The sequence below is a fragment of the Danio rerio genome, chromosome 24, assembly GCF_049306965.1.
Source record: "Danio rerio strain Tuebingen ecotype United States chromosome 24, GRCz12tu, whole genome shotgun sequence".
NCBI lineage: Eukaryota > Metazoa > Chordata > Actinopteri > Cypriniformes > Danionidae > Danio > Danio rerio.
The window spans coordinates 2,730,742-2,747,500 of record NC_133199.1 but is presented as its reverse complement, the minus strand read 5'-3'; the positions used below and the strand labels follow the sequence as shown (position 1 = coordinate 2,747,500).

Sequence of the window (16,759 nt, the reverse complement as noted above, 5' to 3'; positions counted from 1 at the left end):
CCGTCCGTCCGTCCGTCCGTCCGTCCGTCCGTCCGTCCGTCCGTCCGTCCGTCCGTCCGTCCGTCCGTCCGTCCGTCCGTCCGTCCGTCCGTCCGTCCGTCCGTCCGTCCGTCCGTCCGTCCGTCCGTCCGTAAATTCACCATCCACCAACTCAGCCATCCATCCATTCACCCACTCAGCCATGCACCCATCAACACATCCACCCACCCATCCATCCTTAAATTAACCCACTCACACATGCACACATCCAAACAACCAAAATCCACCCCTCCATGAACCCATCCATCCATCCATCCATTATCTTTCCATCCATACATTCACCCACTCAGCCATAGACACATCCAAACAACCACCCTTCCATCCACCCATCAATCCATCCTTCCAAACATACATCCAGATTTGATTCCTTCCATCTATCCATCCATCCACATTTAACTCCATCCATCTATTTACATTTAATTCCATCCATCCACATTTGATTCTTTCCATTCATCCATCCATCCATCCATCCATCTATTCACGTTTAACTCCTTCCATCTATCCATCCATCCATCCTTCCATCTATCCATCCACATTTAATTCTATCCATCCATCCATTCACGCTTGATTTCTCCCATCCATCCATCCATCCATCCATCCATCCATTCATCCATCTATCCATCCACATTTGATTCCATCCATCCATCCATTCACGTTTGATTTCTCCCATCCATCCATCTATCCATCCATCCATCCATCCATCTATTCACGTTTAACTCCTTCCATCTATCCATCCATCCATCCTTCCATCTATCCATCCACATTTAATTCTATCCATCCATCCATTCACGCTTGATTTCTCCCATCCATCCATCCATCCATCCATCAATCCATCCATCCATCCATCCATCCATCCATCCATCCATCCATCCATCCATCCATCCATCCATCCATCCATCCATCCATCCATCCACATTTGATTCCATCCATCCATCCATTCACGTTTGATTTCTCCCATCCATCCATCTATCCATCCATCCATCCATCCACATTTGATTCCATCCATTCGCGTTTGATTCCATCCATCCATCCATCCATCCATCCATCTATTCATCCACATTTAACTCCTTCTATCCATCCAACCCATAATCCATCCATCCATCCATCCTGTTTATCATTCAATCTATCAGTCCATCGTTCTATCTATTGTTCTATCTATTTGTCTGTCTGTCTGTCTGTCTGTCTATCTATCTATTTATTTATCTATCAATTATTTATTCATTCTCTTTCATTCAATATATTGTTCTATTGTATTATCATTCAATTTATCATTTTATTTATCGTTCTATCTGTCTGTCATTTTTGTGTAAACTGTTAAAAATGCAGGTCTCTACCCAATTCAACCATGCAGTCCTAACTTAAATTAAGGCCGTACTCACACTATGTCAGATATTTCGCAGAACAGATCCGCCACTTTTTGGCGCTCATAAACAATCATAAAGCCCTCGGGCTGCAGGAATGAGGAGGTCTGCTGAAGGTGCGCAGCTGTCGTGCAGTGAGGGGTTTGCGTCTTTAATAATCTATGGCAGTTTGCGTTCACTGAACAGTAAGAATGATTAATAAATCCATATGAAACAGCCCCTTAAAGTCACGTCTCGCCAAAGCCCAAGTGAACCTCGCTCCAACCGGGCCAGGGCCGGCCAAGTGAACCGTGCCTGGAGGCTGCTTTATTACTGGTTCTCCTCCTCTGTTTGGTTTGTCCGTCTCTGCTGTAGGAGAATAAATATTGCTGCCTGTTTAATGATTAAAAACACTTATGCTGAGATTATTGAAGTGGAAAGACGGATTTAAACAAACAGATGTGTAGAAATACTCCAGAGATGATTATACGCAGTCAGACAGCAGGCAGTCAGGCTGTGAAATGAACTTTACTTTTTTTCAGAAGCAGGTAAAATGTCAAGTATATATATTTTACACTGGGAATAAAAAAAGAATTGTAAAAGTGTGTGACATTTTTAGCCGTCCAGCTAATAAATGGATGCTGTTCTGTAAAGGTGACTTCTAAATTAGACCAGGCTTGCAATAGGTTTTTTTGCCCACTGTTTTGACTTGCTGCTTAAAGGCCGCTTACTTGTTCTCAACCGTGTCTATATGCTTAATATTGGAGCCGGAAATGTTGGTAGGATAGAATGATTTTAAATATGTTTGCAATCACACTTAAGCACAATTTGCTTTGCTATTTATTAATGTAAGTCTGTGATTTACTTGTTTTCCTTTAGAAGGAAATCAGCATTTTTATGTGACCTTAATGCTTACATGTCTTTGGTATTTATTTTATAATAAAATTGTGAGGGCAGTTTTCATGTTGCTGGTCAAATTAACCCAATTTATATTATTTATTCAGAAATGCAATTCCTAAAATAATAATAAATAAGTAAAAAAAAAGTGAATAAGTGAGTGATCATGTCATTAATTAAATAAATATAATGAATTAGTGTATGTTGAAAAGTATTGTCAAAAATCTTATGAAGTTAAAGACAATTATTAACCCTCCTGTGAAATTTATATGATTTTTTAAAAATATTTATAAAATAAAATAAATAAATGACACAGTGTTTACTTTTATTTTTCAAAAATGTGAAAATGATCATGTTTTGTTTTATTCATTAAATAAATAAAATAATGAATGCATGTTGACAATCTAAAAACATTATACATTTGAAGACAGTTATTAGTCACTCTTTAAAATTTAAATTAAAGTGAAGTTTAAAAACTTATTCATAATGACTAGTTTCTTTTATCTTTGCCATGATGACAGAAATTAATATTTGACTAGATCTTTTGCAAAATACTATTCAGCCTAAAATACTATTTAACGACTTAACTAGGCTAGATTAATTAGGCAAGGCATTTTTCAACTGTGATTTGTTCTGTAGACAATCAAAAAACTACTCTTTTAAGGGCTATTAATATTGACCTTAGCAGTTTTATTTATTTATTTATTTATTATAAACATTATAAATATTTTTATTATTATTATTATTATTAGTAATAATATTAATAATAATAATAATAATACTATTCTAAAAATCATAAATAAATGTTTTAAATAATATTATTGTTATTGTTAATATTATTATAAACATAAATTGTATTATTATTATTATTATTAGTATTATTATTATTATATTAAACATTAGAAATATTATTATTATTATTACTTTATTAAACATCATTACTATTATTATTATTATTATATTAAACATTTTAGTATTATTATTATTATGATTATTATTATATTAAACATTATAAATATTATTATTGTTATCATTATTGCTATTATTATTGTTATTAACCTTAATATTATTATTATTATAAACATAAATAAATTTTATTATTATTATTAATAATATTATTATGTTAAACCTAAATATTATTATTATTATTATTATTATTATATTAAACGTTATAATATTATTATTATTAATAATATTGATGTTATTGATATTAGTATTATTTTATTATTATTATTATTATTATTATTATTATTATTATTATTATTATTATTATTATTATTGTTGTTGTTATTATTATTTTAGCCAAATTGTAAAAAGAATTGACTTTTTATAAAAGAAGAATGCATTGATAAATACTGTAAAAAATGTCAAATGAGAATATCTGAAAAATGTCAAAAATTTCACAAGTAATATTAAATTTCACAAGTAAACTATTATTTTCGTCTTCAGTCATGTTTTAGTAGATAAATGGTTTGATTTCCAGAACAAAATGACCATTGATATATTTTGAACAGACACAGATGTGCTAAAGGAACCTCAATAATCAACTTTTAGAAGGCAAAAGCTCTTGTTTTCTAGTCCAAATAATTACTTTTTAACTAAATGAGTTTGTAATCAGCCTTCACACTTCATCATTAGTTTACTAGAAGTTACTTTCGTGATGTACACAAAGCATGATGGGAGAAACAGCAGGAATGTGCTAAAGGTAAACTTAGTTGCATGAAGAGTTCTGGAGGGAGTAGAGGCAGACGGGTGATTGTCAGTCTGTGAGTCAAAGCTGCAGGTCTGATGATGACATGATGCCAGATAATCCCTCACCTCCCATTGGCTGATGAGAAGTGTGTGTCGTTTGCCGGAGGTCATCAGTGGAGGTCCGTGCCGGCTTCAGTCTGATGTCTGCCTCTGCTGCTCACAGTATGTGTGTGTGTGTGTGTGTGTGTGTGTGTGTTGGCACTCATCAGCTGATCTTTTCTTCAGTGTGTGTGTGTGTGTGTGGTGTCTCGTCTCTTTACTCTCCTCTTTTATCTCTGTGGATGTGCTGCTGATGTCCTCTGACAGACGACTGATAGCAATCAGGCGAAGCATCAATCCTGCAGAGCGGCTCCACTGCAGTCCTGCTTCATCATCATCTTCATCATCAGCCTGTAATCGTAGAGCCGATTTAGTCGGACTGCGTTCATGATACACTCATGAAGAACACCTCCAACATTGACACTGAAAAATCCCGTAGAGCCAAAACACTTGACAAAAATCATTCTGACGTACTTTATTGAATCTGCAGGCTAAAGTGTGTGTGTGTGCGTGCGTGCGTGTGTGTTATAATTAGGAATTTAAGGCTGTACGATTTGGGAAAAACATCACATTGCAATTATTAAGGTCAAAATTGCGATTTACGATTACGATACGATAAACAAGTGGTATGACTCAACTTGCTTGTTATCAAGAAAATGCACACACAGATTTCTAATAATGCTGAAATTTGTATTTTTCAACTGAGATACAGTTTAGAGTGCAATCTAGCAACAACTAAAAATAACAGTAACATCTTTACATTACTGATTTACATTACATTAAATTAACTTTAAAATGAAATTCAAAAAGTCAAGTGTACAGATAAATAAAACAAATACCCACTTTTTAAAAATATTTTTACATTACTACTCTTGGCTTTTACCGCCATGCATTCATCATACTTTTCTGTGTTGCTTCAGGTGCTGATATAAATTTGTCGTGTTTCCACATGATGTAGCAATTTTAGTTTGGCAAATTTTGCACTGTACCTCTTTCTGCTCAGTGTCCGATATCCTGATGAATGTCTTGTTACGTCCTCTGGTCCCACTTTATATTAAGTGGCTTAAAATAATATGTACTTTCACTGGACTTAATAGTTTGTTACAATGTACTTATTGTGTAAATGCATGTATTTACTGTGTACTTATGCTTGATTAAATACATGTATGTAATTCAGGGCTCAACAATAAGGACTGCCCGGTGGCCCAGGGCCAGCGCGAGAGACACTTGGGACAGTAGTCAGGATCATTACTGGCCCGATTAGGACAGTGCTGCCTTGTCACTAAAGTTTAATTTGCCTGTCACTTTTTGTCAATTGCGTGCATTTTAAGTTTGTGCTTTTAAGTCTTTAAATGCTATCCTCTCTGTGATGTCGTAGACCCTATATTGCTTTTCCGTTCGTCTGTGATGTTTTGAGCATGCTGTTTTCCCCATAACCTAAGCTGCGTCTCAAATGGCACACTATGCACTATTATGCACTTACTCAACAGTATAGTATATGTGTGTAGTGGCGTCCCAAATGGCACTCTGTTTTTTTACTAAGCGGAAATTCAAACCGTTTCCCTGATGATGTTTGATGTTTTGTTTGCATAACACTAAGAATTTTGCTCATTAATCATTTATTAACTTTTGAAATGCTAGATTTACAGACGTTATTTTTGACATTATTTAAAATATTTGGCAAAAAAAAGTGTTACCTTCTTTTTTTTCTTTTTTTTTTGGTGGGGCCAGTAAAAATTATTGCAGGGCAAGTAAAAACCTAAACCACTGGCCCGAATGGATCAGTAGAAAAAATCCTTAGTGTTGAACCCTGTAATTACATCTGTAATTAACTTTTGTAATTACATTTGTAAATACACTGTTGACCATCCCTTACACCTTAACCCACCCTTAAACCAACCCACACCACCAAACCTGTCCATAACCCAATCTCTATCCCAACTCGTGTTCTCAAATACATTATGAACACAGTAAGTACATTGTATGTATTATTTTGATGTAAGTACATAGTAGTTAGGGACACTTAATATAAAGTGGGACCCGTCCACAAATGCATTCGTTTATTTAATATAAATATAGATATGCTGTTATGTAATCGCATAGGCTGACATCGCGATTGCGATATGATTAATCGTGCAGCACTAGTTATAATCCTTCAGGTCAGTGAGTATGCTTCTCATTGGCTCTGTAAGCTTCATACAGTACATCTCATAACTCCAGCAGTTTTCCTCACTCAAAAAAAGACTATTGCTGTTTGTTCAAACTACTCTTTTCAAATGAGCTGAATCAACACAATTCTTACACTTTTTTTTTTTTTTTAAAGGGCACAACTTTTGTTTAATTGAATGTTCAATGCACCTACATTTCTCAAAGCAATGAAGGCAACTTAATGGATTTGTGTTGGGACAGCATGAGGGAATTGTGTGGAGCCCAGCAGAAATCATTCGATGGTGATTTAATAGTCAGCAAACGTTTTTGTCTATTTTTATTATTTTAATGTGTTGATTTGTTGTTACTTTAGCAATAATTTGGCTCCACAGACGAAATGTGTCTGTTTATTATGTTAGTCAAGCACAATTCCCATTATAATCACTGAAGCGGGCTAAACAGAGGCATGAATATCTCCACTTTATTATTTATGAAGAGAGAATATGCAAGAATGCGGAATCAGTCAGCGAGTTCAGCAACAAATCATTTCATTTTAAAGGGGACCCTTTTATAAGAGGTTGTGTGGCAACACTGTGTGAATATAACCAGCCTCTAATGGTTAAACATTATTAATTCTATTTGTTATAATCACACTTGGTAAAAACAGTCTGCAGAAACACTTTGATTGACATTTTCTCTTTATATCTGTCATCAGAGGGGGAAAGCCCCCCCAGTAGTCTCTATGTCATTAGCATATGTGGGTAGTCTTGTTTTTGAATCTGTCGCTATGCTGACACACAGGCATTTGTAGCTCCGCCCTCTTCTGAAAAGAGCCCAATCTCATTTGAATTTAAAGCGACAGTCACCAAAACACCACAATTAGGGTCAAAGCCTAAAAGCGTTATTAAACAGTATCAGTGTGGTATTTTGAGCTGAAACATACACTCTAGAGATAATAGTTCTCTTATATGGTGTCCTTCTTACACATGTTCTGTCTACTTGATAGACAACATGTCTCAAAAAAAGCCAAGCAATAATATATCATACAAAATCATAAGAATGGACAATGTACAACATGACATGTTGTGCCAGAGTTAGCTATAAAGCTAATTTACATCTGTAGTCCCTGGGCAAGACGTCGTAACAAGTTTAACAATAAAAAACATTACAGTTGGTGAATGGTGAGTATGCGCCATAAATTGTTGTACACTGTTTTCTCGATTTTAAATATGACTACATCCATGATAATGCATTAACAGAAAAATTAAACCTTGATCATTTAGATAAAAGTACATTGTGGTTAACATTATCAAAGGCCTTTTTAAAATCTAGAAAGACAGCACCAAAAACTCCACCCCTATCTAGACTGGGTTAAATTTGTTCAGTAAAGTAACAGTTTGCGGTCTCCGTTAAATGATGTGCTGTAAATCCAGACCGCATAGAATTTAACAAAAATGCATCAAAATTTAAATGCTCTACCAGCTGATTACAAACAACCTTTTCAATTAAATTAAAGGCAAGTTGTAAAATACTGATATAATATAATTAACAAGATTAGGTAAGATTAGGATCACCAGTCCTAAATATGGGTGTTATTACTGCTGACTTCCAGGCACTTGGAACATAAGTTTGTCTTATTGATTAATTAACAATGTGGGTTAAAGCTGTACTAAAAACATTATAGCATACATTTTAAAAAATGCTGAGTCACATTCAAAGGCATCTTTAGCTCTAGAACTTCTGAGTTGACTTAAAATGTTTAGTATACAAGATTCAGAAATATTAAAAATAGTAAAATCATAATTTGGTGATATAACATATTTACTTCTCACACTAAATCCTTGTGCTAAATCTTGGACTGAATCTATAAAAAAATACCCTAGCAATTTGAAAATACTACAAATACTCAAAAGTATACTTAAAAGTATTTGGTGTAGGAATAACAGCGCAATCTGTGCATTAGACTAATCCTTTTATTTACTTTCCTTGGTGATGACGTGATGATGGTGTAATGAAGACGTGTTTGTTTTTAGCTGTGTTTGGCTTCAGTGTTTTCAAATGAAGATAAGAGTTTGATCAAAGGTTTACAAGAACTGAAAGGTTGCAGTGCTTCACGTTTTCCGGCGTGAATTTTTCATCGTATCTAGAATATCTTCTACTCAGCGGATGCCCTTACAGCCGCAACCCATCACTGGGAAACACCCATACACCCTCATTCACACATATACGCTATGGCCAATCTAGCTTACCCAATTCACCTATAGCGCATGTGTTTGGACTGTGGGGGAAACTGGAGAAAACCCCACACCAACATGAGGAGAACATGCAAACTCCACACGGAAATGCAAACTGACCCAGCCAAGGCTTAAATTAGCAACCTTCTTGTGAGGTGACATTGCTACCCACTGCATCACCCCAACTTCAATCATTCGTTCATTTTCTTTTCGGCTTAGTCCCTTAATTAGTCTGGGGTCCCCACAGCCGAATGAACCGCCAACTTATCCAGCACATGTTTTGTGCAACGGATGGCCTTCCAGCTGCAACCCATCTCTGGGAAACATCCATACACACTCATTCACACTCATACATACGGAAAATCTAGCTTACCCAATTCACCTGTACCACATGTCTTGGGACTTGTGGGGGAAACCGGAGCACCTGGAGGAAACCCATGCGAATGTGGGGAGAACATGCAAACTCCACACAGAAACGCCAACTGTCCCAGCCGGGGCTTGAACCACTATCCACTGCATCTCTGCATTGCCCATCTTTAAACATATTAACTTAATTAATATCTCTCAGTAGTGAATAGTTACTCTGTAACGAGGACACCTTAAATTAAAATATGACCAAATATGTTGAGTAAAATCAGATGTGACATCCAGATCCAAATGTAAGGCTACAAATGAAAACTTGAGATTTGATTTAAATGTTTTAATGGTGTTTTTGACACATGGCATGCTAATTTCTGACCCTGAGATTAATAGATATTGTGTAACCTCCTTAGAAGGAGGTCATTTTTTAATCCATGCTTAGACAACAAATTCAACTGTTGACTTGCGTCAACAGATGAATTTGTAATAATAATATGACCGCTTAACAACACCCTATCAACTTTCACCTGCCAAAACTCAGCATTTTCTTTAGAGAAATCATGTATTTAAATGAAATTCAAACTTCCTCTCAAATCAAGTCACGCTTATTCAAGCTTGGAGACAATTAAAATGAACAGTTTTTATCATATAGTGTTATTATTTTTCTTTGCCATCGGTGAAATGATTATTTGAAACAAAACTTTAATCCGGCGCTCTTGAGAGACATGGCAATCGTTAATGTCTCCACTTGGGAGTGAAAGGGAGAGTTGATTGATTTGTACGTCTGAAGGTGAGATTTATTCCTGTTCCTGTCCCGTCTGGCTGAACGCTTTGACCCCTGAGCATTCCCTTCATTAACATATAAAGCACATTTCTCCGCGTCTGAAGCAATGCCTCACTGGGTTAAACGGTGACGCCCGGGAGAGACATTGCGAGAGAGGGAAAATCTGCAGAAAATTCTGTTTGTTCACTCTTCCAGTCAGCGTAGGTCACGCGGGGTTGCAAAGCAAATAAAAATTGGTAATGAGTGTAATCACATCAGAAATAGCAGCACTATTTCCAGCGCTGACACACGCTGACACCGACTGTCAATCAACGACAGATGCCAATTTAGCTTAAAAGACAATTAAATTAATTTAATGCTGTCATGTCAGCTGAAGCCGATGTGAAATGCCTTTGGCAAGACATTTCATTTGTTTAGACATACTTGACTGAAGTGCTGCATTCATCGTTCCCTCTATCCTGACTAGTCCTCCAGTTCCAGCTGCTGAAGAACATCCCCACAGCATGATGCTGCCACCACCATTCGTCACTGTAGGGATGCTTTTAGCCTGGTGATGAGCGCTCTCTGCTTTTCTCCAAACGTAACGCCTGGCATTCACTCCAAAGAGTTTAATTTGAGGCTCATCAGATTAGAGAATTTAGTTTCTTATGGTCTGAGAGTCCTTCAGATTCCAGGAGGGGACTAGCTTCAGTCTGGCCGCTCTACCATACAGGCCTGATTGGTGGATTGCTGCACAGATGGTTGTCCTTCTGTAAGGTTCTCTCTCCACAGAAGAACGCTGGAGCTCAGACAGAGTGACCATCGGGTTATTGATCACCTCCCTGACTCCCAGACTCTTCTCCCCTGATCACTCAGCTTAGATGGCCGGCCAGCTCTAGGAAGAGTCCTGGTGGATAAACATCTTCCACTTACGGATGATGGAGGCCGCTGTGCATATTGGAACTTTCAGAGCAGCAGAAATGTTTCTGTAACCTTCCACAGCCTTGAGCCTCAAGACAATCCTGTCTCGGAGGTCTTCAGTCAATTTCTTTGTCTTCATGCTTGGTTTGTGCTTTGACATGCACTGTCAACCCTGGGCCCTTATATAGACAGGTGTAGCCTTTTCAGATCATGTCCGATCAGCTGAATTGAGCACAGGTGAACTCCAATGAAGCTGCTGAAATATCTCCAGAATGATCAGTGGAGACAGAATGGACCTGAGCTCAATTTAGAGCTTCACACTAAAGGCTGTGAATACTGATGTACATGTGATTCCTCAGTTTTTTTATTTTTAATAAATTTGCAACAATTTCAAAAACTCTTTTTTTTCCACATTGTCATTATGTAGTATTGTGTGTAGAATGTTGAGGAAATCAATTAAGCTAATGCATTTTGGAATAAGGCTATAACAAAAAAACATGTTTATTTGAAACACATTTTTTTTTTAACTAAACACCTTCCAATAAAAAGCAGAACTATCTCCAAGACATAGCATATTTTACTATTTATATGTGCCTGGGCTCCCCCTCCGAATGACTTAACACTAATATACTAGACTGTGTGCCTGGGCTATCTTGCCGACCAGCTTAGCACTAATACCAAAAACCAGGTGTTCTTCTGAGAACAAAAAATGTCACAAAAAACAGATATTTCAGACCACATAAGCAAGCATACATACACTTTGATACTGTCATTGCCATAGTCTTGTGGGTAATTCCAAACTCTTTTAACAATGACGCTTTCCTGCCATCTCTAAAGTCAAACACCAACATTTAAATAGATATGAGAGAGTGAACTAAACGAAACGCAGCCTATGTGATCATTAATGACTCGTTCAGCATATTTAAAAGACGTGTTCACATACGATATTATTAGTTACTGATGCAACCGAACACATTTAGCGTAGGCGTAGCTAATGGAAATATCACCTGAACATTCACCTGAATGAGTCATATGTTTAAGCAGCCGACTGTGACATCTGTATATAACGCTATTGAAGTTGGGCTTATATTAGGACCTATTAGCCTGTGCATCCTATAGAGCAGGGATCAGGAACCTTTTTTCAGCAAAGAGCCATTTCTGATATTTTTGGCAAATGCTTTTTTGTAAAGATCCATTGGGGTATATGTACTCATATGCACCCCAATATATAGTACTACTATAAATAATACAAACAAAACCTTTATATTTGCTCATGCACAACTAAAAATAAACAAATATGAAGCAATACATGTTGAGCAAGTTTATGAATGAAGAAAGGACAATTTAATAAAATTTCTGGTAAATAAACTCTTTTTTTTTTTTTCCTGAAAAGCAACATAATTTAAAATAAACAAACATTTTACTACTATAAAAAAATGACACTTCAAATAATTCATAATAAAGTATGCGACAATCATTTTGGCTAGTTTTAAAGAACATATATTATTGTTATTATATAAATTTTTGCTAGTAACAATAATATTTTACTGTTATTGAGTAATTAAGGGCAAACAACTTATATTTTTATGGTAACCACGCACACGCAACTGTCCTTCATTGGTGTCGTGATTCAATTTCATCCACAGCACTGCACACGTGCATTCGTCGAAATGTAAACATTGTAATTGTATTTTCAAAAGGAAACTGATTTCTAGTGATGGTTGTAATTTTTTAAACTGTAAAATAATATTGAAGGGAGACAGCTGGAGAGCCACGTACTTTTGTTTGAAGAGCCACATGTGGCTTGCGAGCCATAGGTTCCCTACCACTGCTATAGAGTTTCATGACAGTGCTTTATGGGCCCTATCATACACCTGGCACAATGTGGCGCAAGGCGCTCTTTAAATAGCAAATGCATTAGCGCTCATATGTGCGCCCATATGCGTTCTGGTCTAAAAAGAAAGGCTTTCTAAGGCGCACTGCTGGCGCGTTGCTATTTTGAGAAACTATAATAGATTTTTCAATAGACCAAAACAAACCCGGTCTAAACTCCAGCGCAGAGTTACGCCTCGCTTACGCGCTGCTTAATAGCCTACAAACAAGATACGCAATACGCAATATCTTTACATATGAAAAAATTGAAATATTAAGGATATATATAGGATATAATAAGAATAGATATAGGATATAAATATAAAGGATTAAAATATTACGAAACATATTATTTTCTAGCCTACATAAATATGAAAAATCACTGCTTTTATTCCTTCTTCATCTCGGGAGGCTTTTTCAGTTCATTCATAACAATTTGCTTTTGTATAATGTTATTATTATTAGCAGTATTATTTATTATATCCATATTTATATTTGTTTTATTAAAAACAAGCTTAGATTTGCCCACCTGTCAGGTTTTATGGGTTTTAGACCATATGGGGCACAGCATGTGTGTAAGGATATAACTCAGGTTTTTGAACACACTTTGTTATTATTGTTCATTTATTCGTTTGCTGGAAATTAGAACTGAATTTAGAAATAGTTTTGAAACAAATCTTTGCGCTTAACAAATGAAATAAATTATTTATAGGCTAAAAGATGTCTGTGCGTAAAGGTTTCCCTATCCACAAGAGCAAAAGTGAAAGTAGATAATTTGTCTCTCATTCTCGCACGGTAGATGCTCTGTTTAACTGTTTTCTGTTTAAAAAAACTGTTAACTGTTTGCTTGTAAAATGCTTAGTTTTTCCACTTAGACTTACTTTACGTCCTGTAAATAGCAAATGCGCTTATGGCGCGACACAAGGCTCTTAAAGGGAATGGGAGATGAGATTCTGATTTGTTTATTCTCAAAACACACCCATAACTCATCAAGAAACTAAACTCAACCCTTTTAGACCATGTGCCACAGCGCAAAGCAGATTTCCCCGTCCTTAAATTATCAAATATGGGTTCTGACACACCCTGAAAGCGTTTGCGCCCTTCGCTTTGCGCATGGACCTTCAAAATAGAGCCCTATATCTATATTACAGCATCCACATTACTGCATTATAACATTATATTTAGATTAATTAAGTTTTTTAAAACATTTATTGTTATCATCTTGGTTTGTTTAATAGTGTAGCTGAATATTCATTGATCAAAGTATTTGGAAGCAGGCAGTGATATATTAAAATGCAGCCATGTTGTCAGGGGAAATAAATAGAGGACACTCGTGCACATCATGATCCGAAACATTCCTTTAGAAAGCTGGGTTTTGATTTCATGTTGACTTAAAGGTTTTTTTTCATATCCTGAAAGCTCAGTCTGAAGCTCAATGAAAGAGTCTTGAGTTTTTTAGGATTCGTCTAGTTGCAGTCGTTATTATTGTCACACTCTGAGAATCGCTTGATGAAGTGCAGTGTTTTTCTTGTCTTCTGCAGCTGGTGCTGATAATAAGATGGGCTGGGCGTTTGGTCTGGGGCTGGAGAGATTGGCCATGGTTCTGTTCGGTATCCCGGATATCCGGCTTTTCTGGAGCGAGGATGAACGCTTCCTGAAGCAGTTTCGCCTGTCTGACATCTATCAGCCTGTCACATTCCAGGTAGGATTCACAGTGTTTCTTACCTAGTGACCATCAGGACGGTAAGGACAATAACTGAAGTGACAACACTGTACAAAATGCTGGGTTACTCATAATATCTCCATTTATTTTCTTGTCGGTTAGTTCCTTTATTAATCTAGGGTCGTCACAGCGGAATGAACCGCCAACTTATCCAGCATATGTTTATGCCGCAGATGCCCTTCCAGCATTAACCCATTACTGGGAAACATCCATACACACTCATTCACACACATACACTATGGACAATTTCAGCTTACCCATACTACATGTTTTTGGACTTGTTGGGGAAACCGGAGCACCCTGAGGAAACCCACGTGAACACGGGGAGAAAATGCAAACTCCACACAGAAATGCCAACTGACCCAGCCGAGGCTCAAACCAGTGACCTTCTTGCTGTGAGGCAAATGTGCTGCCCACTGCACCACCATATAGCCATTAAATTAACTTATTATTAATATTATTATTATTATTATTAATATTTACAAATTTAAGTTGACTGAACATAAAATAATTATTTTTGTCCCAAAAAGCTCAAGAATTGTGTTGATTCATTTCATTTTACATAAGTTTTTCAAACAAGCAGCAAAAATAAATATTTTTTGAGTGAATAATTTACAATTAACTTCAATTTGTTTTAAAGAGATGTTCAAGTGGTATTTTAAAGAGTCCTAATATTGAGTCACCTACTATACAGCAGGTTTTAATTCATTTAAGGTCATAAGGCACTGTAATTTTCTCAAAATATCTGTTTAATATTAGAATCAGGGTCGCTGGTTCGAATCTCGGCTCAGTTGGCGTTTCTGTGTGGAGTTCGCATGTTCTCTCTGCCTTTGCGTGGGTTTCCTTCGGATGCTCCGGTTTCCCCACAGTCCAAAGACATGCGGTACAGGTAAATTGGGTAGGCTAAATTGTCTGTAGTGTATGAGTGTGTGTGTAAATGTGTGTGTGGATGTTTCCCAGAGATGGGTTGCGGCTGGATGGGCATCCGCTGCGTAAAAACTTGCTGGATAAGTTGGTGGTTCATTCCGCTGTGGCGACCCCGGATTAATAAAGGGACTAAGCCGACAAGAAAATGAATGAATGAATATATATATAATCTTATATATATATATATTACATATATAATCTTATATAAATATAATCTATATAATGTATTGTTTATTTTGCTAGCACACATGGTTATTCATTAGGTGAACAATTAATCTGTTTAAAGTTCTTAAATTAAGAAGCATCATGTCAAAATTAAGTGAAAATAATATCAAAATTAAGTTTAAAACAAGCTAAATAATCTACCAATTGGGTAAGGGAAATAATCTAGCTTTTCTTTTTGACATAAGTCTGACGCCATTGACAGATTATTTTGCTTGTTTTAAGGAAAAAATCACTTATTTATGGCATATTTTTTCTTAAAACAACCTAAAAAGCTTCCTGATTTAGGAATTTTTACATATTTTAACTAGAAACATGACAGAAATCTTGCAAAGAATGCAGTTTATGCAGTGTACACACACACACAGGGCCTTGTATGTTTAAGTACTTTGATGACAGCTTCAAAACAAGCCATTGATATTCTGTTCTTCTCATTCTGCACCGCCTCTCTCTCTCTCTCTCTCCATCTTTTTTTTTCTCTTTGCTATTATACAAAGGGTCAAATGAACACACGCAGTGCTCTATCCCATAATAGTCAGTCACAACAGTAGCTGCAAGTGCACAGAGCAAAGAAGCCAGTCTGAAAACAGTCACTGAATTCACTGAGGTCTGAATCAATCTGATGGAGATTTGTTTGTTGTACTGTTTATCTGCAACCGATAAGCCTGTGGGTCTGCTTCCCAAAGCAGGTGAAATGAGAATCTTGTTGGTATGTGTGTATGTTCATGTATGTGCATGTTTGTGTTTGCGTATGCGTGTATGTCCGTGTGTGTCTGTGTGTCTGTGTGTGGTGTCTCTGTATGTGTGTTTGTGTCTGTAGCATGAGCAAGGCTGAATTAATCTATGCGTGCGTGCGTGCGTGCGTGTGTGTGTGTGTGTGTGTGTGTGTGTATGTGTCCATGTGTACATACATGCATGTGTATGTGATGTAGCGTGAGTGAGGCTGAAGTGCCGTGTGTGTGTGTATGCGTGTGTGTGTGAGTGATCACCTGTGCGCTCTGGCTGTAGGTCATTTCTCAGGCCATCTCCCTCTCTGCCCACTGTCCATTACTCAGCGCCGTAGAGGGAGTGTGTGTCAGTTCTGCGGACGCTCTGCTGGCTTTATATATGAGTGTGTGTCTGGTAATGAGGGATGACCGCGGGGTCAGCGCTCTCCTCCACCCCAGTGTGTTTTTCGCTGTCCTCTGAGACAAGCATGCGCAACACACACACACACTCCAGCACACTATAAATCACTGAACACAATAAGATATGCTGTGTGACACACGCACAGCCTACACACTCACAAACACACACTCACAGACACACGCTCACAGACAACAGGAAGTGCAATCCAGGTCAAACACACTGTCTGCACGTCATAGACATGAATGTAAAGTGCACTCGCATTCACATTAAGCACATCAGGAGATTTTAGTCGCTCGGGTGTGTGTTGCAGTGATTTCACCAGGGATATGTTATATTCTGTTATTGATTATGATCATTATTATTTGTCAACATCACAGCAGGGTTTCCCTCAGAA

General features: G+C 36.9%; 1 protein-coding gene across 1 annotated transcript in view; it reads left to right on the top strand.

The window, feature by feature from the left end:
• fars2 (phenylalanyl-tRNA synthetase 2, mitochondrial) overlaps window positions 1–16,759 on the top strand; it is a gene marked incomplete at its 5' end in the record, with an annotated part of 181,019 nt that overhangs the window by 82,503 nt on the left and 81,757 nt on the right. Inside the window, 1 exon segment of the mRNA NM_001105594.1 lies at window positions 13,907–14,067. Within this exon segment, the coding sequence (NP_001099064.1) occupies window positions 13,907–14,067 (161 nt within the window).